The 9400-nt window shown below is 34.9% G+C and overlaps 1 protein-coding gene across 4 annotated transcripts in view; it reads left to right on the forward strand.

Annotated features, from left to right (window-relative positions):
• The window catches only part of sobpa (sine oculis binding protein homolog (Drosophila) a), a 57656-nt gene that overhangs the window by 34522 nt on the left and 13734 nt on the right, over positions 1-9400 (forward strand). For 2 of the 4 annotated variants that reach the window (XM_024270670.2, XM_024270677.2), the window contains one exon: positions 4441-4536. The exons of the other annotated variants lie outside the window; for them this stretch is intronic. In XM_024270670.2, the coding sequence (XP_024126438.1) occupies positions 4441-4536 (96 nt within the window). The remainder of the gene's footprint in view (positions 1-4440; positions 4537-9400) is intronic. 4 annotated transcript variants of the gene reach the window in all.

Below are 9400 nucleotides of genomic sequence, written 5' to 3' on the forward strand. Positions count from 1 at the left end.
TTCAATTTTAAACAGACTGAATATTTTACATCTGACATTGAAGCAATCCTGACAGTAAAACCAAGAGGGGGGCTATGGAAAAAATTAAACACCCTGCCTAAATATAAATATGTAAATCAGTGAAAAATTCAACTAAATAAAACTTGCAAACATTTGAGAAAAGGTAAAAATTTGGAGTTCCTTTCTGTCCTGAAACTTGGCATTGTTTGGCCTTCATCATGTTTATTTCTTGATCTCTTGTCATGTCGGTCATGTTTTTCCTTTGCTTCCCCTAGTGGTGAAATTGTGCATTGCGGTCATTTATTTAAAGACTCATAACTCGCCATAGGAATGGGCCAGAAACTTGCTTTTTTTTCCTTTGGAACATCCTTAAATTTTTTTTCTCTTCATGACTGGGCGGGCCGATATGGCTGCATGTTTGACACCTCTGCTTTAAAGTTTTTTTTACTTCCGGTCATAGTGACGCTTGCAGTTTGGTTTATTTTATGTATCCAACATTAGTCTGCATTTTAAAGTGATAATTCCATTGCTTGAAGTGTATTTTTACTACACTCTATCAGGTTTATCAAAATTGCGAAACAGCCATCTATATTTCGTATCTATATTCGTAATACTCATATTTTGCGGCCAATTATCAAGTATCCAAGTACCCAGATACTCGTTACAGCCCTACTCTGAGTAATAGCGTCTGCTAAATTGATTTAAAATGTCAAAGACGAGCTGTTGAATTACCTGTCATTTTGACAGAAATGTGCAGTTAATTGCTTAAAGTCCCACTACAACCATATTTTTTCAATTTTAAAATCATTCCCAGTGATCTTTTACTAATGATTTTGAAGTTTTTAGCCATAATCCAAAGGTTTTGGGCAATTTTTCGAGACATTATTATGACATTATCACTTTTATGCACAGCAGCAGTAGCTCATTAGAAATATAATTTTGGTTTGTGGGCGGGACTATTGACACAGAACAACCTGCCCCCCTCCCGGTGACTGAGAGCTCTCTTTGAGCACTTACGTTCAGGCTCATACCCTCAGGCTAACATTAGCGTCGCAAAAAAAAAAAAAAAATGGTGATAAATATTGGATTAATCCAGTCGTACACTTTTGAGCTAGAATTGCAATTTACTACAGCACAAGTGTTGAACAGTCATCATGTCTCGCACACCTAATCGTTGCGCAACAGGAGGAGACTTTGGCCATGCCCATTTCAGGCACTGCGTCATTAGTCTGAGCATTTTCAAGCATCCAGTTTTTATCTGCTCCTGATTTGAATTAAGAAATACTCAGAAACACAGTTTTAATTGTAAATTATTTTATAAAGGTCCTCTATTATGACAAAACTGCAACAAGAAGATGTTAAAATGTGGGTCTTTAACATATTTTTAAAACAGAGGAAGAGCCAAATCCATAGTCATAAAGTAAAGGGAATGGGACACAGTCATAGTACTGTATTTTGCAATGTTGGTGTTCAATGACTGCTATCCTGAGAGATAAGTAATTTTATTACACATATAGTATCAGAAACTGATGTTTTCTCAGTCGTAATAATAGTTTTCTGTCTTGTTTTCTCAGTCGTAATAATAGTTTTCTGTCTTCTGTTGAAGCATGGTATGACATCATTGGTACCAGGAACTAAAATTCACTTTTTTTTCTTGATTAACTTGACTTAAGTGCTTAAAATGAGACATTTGGTTATTTTTTAGACTACGAATTAACCAAAAACAGTATATTTGAGACTTCAAACATCTCTGGTTTAGAAGGCCAACCATTTGGTTGAGCTCAGATGGGTTTTTGTGGTCAAGGACAAACGTTTTTTAAAAGAGATTCAACTTGCAATCTCAGTGGACGGACTGTGTGCGACTCGTGCGTCCTTCAGCCTTGTGGGTGAGCATTTGTTAGGGTGGCGCAGCTCCTGTTTTAAACATAATCATGCCAACTTCATTCATCTGATTTGTTTGTGGGATCTAAAAGGAAACTGTGGGAAGTTTGTTTCAAACAGGCTCCTGCAGCGGCTTCTGGGAGTCCCATGATGAAGTGTAGAATTTACTGTAATGGTGGTTGTAAACCTTTTCATATGGACTCAACAGAAATCTTATTTTTTTATAAATCTAGAGCTGAGTATCTTCATTGAGTGTGAAGGCGAGTTGAGGAACAACACGCCGTGAAATGATGTGGTCAGCTGAACTCCACCTCAAGGCTTTTAGCAAAGGTTCACACAGGGGCTGTTTACAAACCATAATAACATACAAATTGATCCAGACGGTTTTCAATTAATTAAAGCATTTGATTGACCTGGGGGGAAGAATTACATATAGAGAGAGAGCTCTGGCCTTTGTAGGTGGAAGTATTTGTTATCCATAATTCAATGAGGTATTTAACTCTTAATTGACAATTTACTGTTGAATTTGAAATTTAAAAAGCATTTTGCAATTTAGGATTCAATCTTACATTCTTAAAAAACAAAATCTTGAATAAAAGCAATACCAATTGCATTTTAAACTGTCATGGTACCACAATTTGATATGGAAAAGCATTTATCAATTTCCAGTTCAAGACTAAAAAATGGCTTTTCAATCCTACATTAAAAAAATATTTTTTTGAATAAAGGCAAAATGAATTCATTTTTTAAAGTGTAATTTTTTAAATTGTCATGGTACTTTAATTCAAGTGAAAATGCGTTTTGCAATAACCAATAAAAATCAGTCAAACCCGTGAGGACCAATGTCCTGATGGTCTGTCCGACATCATTCCTCTCTTCACTGCTGATCACCTGAATCCAACATTATCCAACAGTATTCCAACATGAGAAGCAGCAAAGGCAGATGGGAAAAAAGCAAGGAGATTGAACACTTTTAAGATCACCAATGTCTAGAAAAAAGGGTGTAAAGAACTAAAGTATCTGGAGTCAGGTCACTTCTCAATGTTACACAACCAAGTCAGTAGGCATTTTCTCTAATAGGAAATAGTCTGTTTTACAACAGAAAAAACGTAAAAGTCTGATTTCAGGACCCCTTGTGGACTGTGGTTAGATTTCAAAAATCTTTACTGACTCTAAACGTTTACTAACTGCATCATTTTATTTCATATTTGAGATTCAAGATTGCCCTAAAATGTAGGTGTGATTTTTTTTTTTGTTTTGTAAACTCTAAGTTTTAATTCCAACCTCTCTCAGGCTTGTTTGCAAAGGCCTGTGGGAAATAACATGTGACCACAAAGATGGCGGCTGTCGAGCGGATGTTACACTGCTGCTATCCATCTAAATAGACATTCTTTGTGTCTTATAAATGCATACGGGTAAATTAGTGATTAAAATAAACATTACAATGAACTACGGAGCCTATAGAACAGATTTATTAATTACATTTGAGGTAATTTATAACGTGAACCAAACACAGTGACTTTACAAGAAACCTGCCATTAAGTTTGAATAAAAATCAATATAAAATGCAACAAAATGTTACATTTAAAATAAATAAAAAAAACTCAACAAATAGAGCAGGAAAAAGTTATATAGCAAAAAGTATATATAGGAAAAGTAAAAATGTAGCTATATATTTTTTTAACAATATTACCAGTTAAGATGTTACTAGGACCCAAAGTGTGAGGTGCTCCTTGTGTGTCTGATTATACTATTTTTAATCATTTATATTCATCATGAAAAAACAAACAAACAAACTGATGCATAAAACTGTGCATTTTTTGTGGTTATATGGAATTTCGAGAATTTTTCTAGTGGGTATATCTGCATATCTCGTGAACTAAACCACTGGTTTTGATGAAGTATGAAAGTTTTTTGAGCCATAATTCAAAGTATTATGCATTTTTCAATGGACAATTGTCCATTGAAAAATTAATTTTCAAATTTCATATTGAATTGTCAATTGAGAATTGCATAATACTTTAAATTATGGCAAAAAAAACTTCCCTAGTTAAGTGTAACTTTTTTATAGCTGAAACTCTGACAAATTATTTCAATAAAACTGTAGAAGAAACTGGAAGAAATGAACATTTTGTTCTAATAAGACTAATAGATATCAGTACATGTGAAATTTTGACTCATTTTTTACTGAGAAATGGCATGAAATGATACCTGTTTAATTGAGCTTCAAATTCGATGCACAAAATATGGAGAAATCATTATAATGTGGCCTTTTTTTCTTCTGTACCTTTAGGTAAGTGAGTGTTTTTGGTTTAAAACAAACCCAAACAAATGACATAGCTTCAGTTGCATGAGTGCACACTTCCACAAACTTTTTTTCTGTTTGTTTTTTAAGCTGTTCTGTTCCCTGTAACACAAAGCACACCCTTTTTTCACATTCACAACTTGTGTTTCCTGTATGTCACTTTTGTTTCCTCCACCTCTCAGTTTCCTTGTTGTTTTTGTTCATGTGTTTATTTTGTCCATCCGTAAAAAGCAGCCATTATTTCTCCCCCCCAGGCAAGATACGACGATGGCCTCGGAGGGAGAATACTCCAGCACAGCTTTACTCAGGACAGACCCAGGCTTGTCTTCAAGACAAACAGCGACATGCTTGTAAGGATTACCACTGTTGAACTCTAGATAGATGCAGCATCAAGGCATCCACATGTCTTCAATTTCTTCCTCTTTAGACAATTTTCCTACTTTGATGTGTTCATTTTTGTTCATATTTTGGCACTAGCAAAAGGAATCTACAAACATTTTAGTTTTTTTTTTTACATTCTATTTTGAATTACAGTAAATCAGTTTGTGGGTTTTTCAAAAACAGGAAAAAATCTTAAATTTGATGAAACAAATGTTGATAATCACATGATAGCAAAAACTAAAACAGAAAAATCTGTTTTTAAAATAATATTCAAACATTATAAATCTAATATGACAGTAAATCACTACTCTGACTTTCACATGTTCTATCCATAACTAATTAATGTTTTAGTTTTGAATGCATCAGTGCAAACTTCTACTTTTAAGATAAATATGGAGTCTTGCCACATCACAAACCTGATACATAAGCCAAAATAATGAATGTTTTTATGGTTCCAGTTCATTTTAAAATCGAGTCCCATTAGTTTAAAGTTTCTAAAAACTTTTAAATAGTTATAAGAGTTATATAAGATATATTTCAGACTATAAATGCATCACATTTTCCACAAAAAACATTAAGGATTTTTTTATTAACAAAGTAGACATTACAAAACATGGGATTATATCAATTTTACACATTTGTATACATATGAAGACAAAACGAATTAGTCAAAGAAAATGTGAAAAGAAAAAAACTATTTTAATATTAACTAAATCAAAAACATAAAAATAAATAATTACAATATTTTTGAATAAGAATTGTAAAAAAAAGAAAAAAGAGAAATGTATTTAAGTAGTTAAAAAATGATGGGAATTAAAAAGGCTGAAAATGATTGAATAACTTTTTAAAGGAAAATAATAAAGTTACAGCTTAAGAAGTCATCATTATAGTCTAATTGTACATTAGACTAAATACATGTTAACTGTTTGGGTGTCATCTCAGGTGGAAAAACTACTCTGTAAAAAATGAAACATTGGATCAATTAACCAAAGTTCTGTAATTTGTTACATTTAAATTTTTTTTGTTTTCATTACATTAAAATGTTGGGTTTACTCAACTCAAACATTTAATTTGATAAAAGGTAATATTTCTAAATGTTACAAATCCCAGAGCTTTTGTTTAAGATCCAATTTTTTTACAGTGTATTTTTCATTCTGCACAGAGATACTGTAAGGAGGCAGCTGGAGGTTGTGAGTGCTTCTGCATGTTTTGTCATATTTGTCCCTTAAATCATCTTTTGCTAGTTCTTCTTTTTTTTTTTTTACCAGTTTTGCACCCAGTTTTTGAGTTTTTGATTTCAACATTCAATTTTTTTCTGAATTCACATTACATTCAAATGCGATTTTTTTTTAATGAAGTGTTCACTTGAACCTGACTCGTCGAAGGAGCTCTAGACCTTTCTATTCTAAGAAGCCTCTTCATAGAACGCCTCTCCAGACACTACAATGTTCATCATCTCTTCACCCTCTACCTCTCATCTCTTTCCTCTTCATGATCAAATCCTCCAAAAATCCTCTGCAACCTCTTTTCTCTCCTCTGTTGACAAACTTTCATCATCAATTCCTGATCATCCGTTTCTCTGCTACTTTAAATAAAGGAAACGGTGATCTTCGTCACTGCTTCCGACGGTGGCAGGAGGAGCCCTGTGGTCACTGGGGGAATGGCGCCCGCTTAGAAACACGTTTAACTGTTGAAGTGCAGAACGGCTGAGCCGCCCGCCATCGCCGGTTCGTTTGGCACGATGCAAACAAATGACCGTAATTACATCCAACTGCAAACATCTGTGTGCAGGAGCGCAGAGAGAGCGCGAGGACCAGGAAAGCACAGCTCCATTAGTGTAATGTGCAGTGAAATCTCACTCACGGCGCACAAAGTCGTTAAGTGCTCTCCATCTGTCTTTCTGAGATGGGGCGAATCTCAGCGCATTTATAATTCAAAATATCCTGGACTTCTCATTATCAAACTCAACTCATGGTGGGACCTTTCTGACTTTTACTCAGTCGCGCCTCATTGAGTTAGCTTGACCGAATGGGCAGTTAAAACGTGTAGCGTTTATCTGAACAGGTCCAGCGCAGTGTGAAGGAGTCCAGCAGGGTCTGATCCTCTCTTGCTGTGGCTCTTATGCTTTCTTCTTCGTGACTCTAAACTTTTATCTTCTCCCTCCATGCCTCTTAAATCAGCCCACCTTGTGTGGAACATGCAGATTTAAAGCACGTAATTTATGCAAAGAACCAGATGTTTTTGTGCATGAAGCATCTGCAGGACAGCGAGCTTTGTGTTCTTTTGAAATATCAGCCAGAGCTGCGCCGCATCTGCCCGGACCGCCGTCTTTCAGCTGCTGCCAGGCGCGGCCCTGCCAAGTAAACTGATGTTGCTATGCAGTTTGGCAAATGAGTTTATCCACCTTCCAGTCGCATCCCTCAACTTATTAACATTCAGCAGGAAGGGGGGGGTAACGAAGGGTCTTTGTGATAGATGGATGTCGCTGAAGGGTCTGACAACTGATTAATACCTTAATTATCTGCAGCGAGGACCTGCAACTCCTCCCAGGCCTGACAGAGAGAGCTGTGTGTGGCCTGACGAGTAACGCCATGTTCAGGGCTCGCCCACCGCTATCTACTCTGCCAGGGTCACATTCATTTTCCTCCCAGAAGAAAAATGTGCTTGTTTCGCACAGTAAAGGTGTAGAACAGTGATGAAAGAGTGCAGCGCAGGTTTGACGAGGTCTCTGCAGCTGCAGAGACTAAGACAGAGATTGGGCATTAAGAAAAACTTTAGGTTTGATGTCTGCTTGCAGAATTGAGCATGTCTGAGAGAACATTTCATGCTTAAAATAAGATGTGAATATCCTCTAGTAGAGTATTTGGAGGGTGATACAAAAACTAGTTATAATTTAAACAATAAAGGTTCCTTTACTAATGTCAGTTAATGCATAATTAAGCATTAATTACCTATAAAATAAGGTGTTAATAGCAACATTTATACAGGAACTTACATTACTAAGTGTATTTCCTAATGCATTAACTGAAATTAATGTTTATTCAATCGTACTTCATGCATTAATAAAAGCTGTCTTATGCAATTGCTTAGTGTGATTTGTGCACTAATTGCATGTTATACTATGTTTGTAAATGTTTGTGAAGCCTTAATATAAAGTAATGATCTGCTATTTTTTTATTTGAAAGCAATAAGTGGGGCTTTATACTACATTTTTAGCCTGACTTAACCCTTAATAAATGCCTCATAAATATTACTTAACCATTGCTTAACCTTTGTTAATAATTGTGCATTGAAAAAGGCTTTGTTTCTGATTTATGGTGGTGATAGTAAATAAGTAAGGCTTATTTCCCACTGTTATGCATTTCTGAAGGGATTTATATTTGGAAAAAAAGAAAATGCATTGAACAATGATTAGTAGAGGCTGCCATAATTGTTCACACTTTACTTATAGGTTCCAAAAATCAACTGTTAATATTAACTAATGATTTCAACATGTATCAGAGGTTAAGTCAGGCTTAAAACCTACGGTAACAGCTTATGTATTACTTTCAAGCACTGAAAAAATAAACCCATAGTAACTAATTTCTTTAGACATTATCAAGACTTAGCAAACGTGTAGTTAATGATAAGCAACTGCATAAGACAGCTTCTATCAATGCTTTGAAATGCAAATAATAAAGCTGAACAATAAACAGTTACCTGGAAACTAATGCATTATGTAATACAAAAATAATGCAATGTGTATTTAAAGCAATCGAGTTAAGCATTATTAACAGTAGTTAAAGGACTCTTATTTGAATCCTTAAGTACTACTAAAAATTGCTTTGACAATAGCTCCAGTGTTGTTTTTTTTTTTTTTTTTTAATTTGATGATCAATATTTCAAATGAAATGGAACAATCTCTGGACTCTAGTGCACAAAGGTTGTCGTGAAAACTAACAGGTGAATAGATCTAAATTTTCAAAAAAAGACTTGATGTTTACAACATTTTGTCTTCATTAAGGCACATTCCAGTTATCCTCAATAGTGAAACTGAAAGTGATCTTCCTAAAGCAAAAGCTCAATACACTGCAGTAAATAGACATTTTTCCTGTGGAGATAAAGACCTGATTGTGAACACGTGTGAGGACAAACGAAGCAGAATACCTTCCTTTTTGGATGAATGGAACTTTGTACTGTTTTAATCCTTCTTGTACCGTTTTCAAAATTACAATCAAAACTTTTACAGAAGTGAGGTGCGTTGTGTGAATGGGTGCACGGACTTTGTAGGATGAGGATGTGACTTTGTGATGAGATTCTGTGTGCTAAACAGGAGGGATATAAACAAATTGCTGTGGGTACATCTGACACTGAGACAAGAGCAGCTTATAATCAAAATGTCTGATTCCTTATTTAGAGACAGTAACGGTTCATTGTTTTCTAACAGACTTTACCCACAGCATACAGACACAAAAACATTTACTAATTAGGAAAATATATCCAGTTGGCTGAAATCCAGCTTCAATCAGCAACTTACTAATTTAGCCCTTTTTTAAATTTTGATGAAAATCTTAACAAAAAAAATAAATAATCAACATGACCAGTGTCCTGGCACTGGTTTTCCAGTGTAAGCATTCTAAAAATCATTCTACTTCTTGATATGATTCTTTGCATTTTGTATTTAAATGTGATAAGTATATACAATTCTTTTGTTTATAAAAGCAAAGCCTGCTGCTATTAAAAGATGTTGCTTTAGATGTCATCCTGTGTTTTTGAAAAGTCACCAGAATCACATGACAGTGGGAGGAGATGGTGGTACAGCCTCTTTAGAAAATCACACGCATGGAGGCAGAG

The sequence above is a fragment of the Oryzias melastigma genome, linkage group LG22 (assembly GCF_002922805.2).
Source record: "Oryzias melastigma strain HK-1 linkage group LG22, ASM292280v2, whole genome shotgun sequence".
Taxonomy (NCBI): Eukaryota; Metazoa; Chordata; class Actinopteri; order Beloniformes; family Adrianichthyidae; genus Oryzias; species Oryzias melastigma.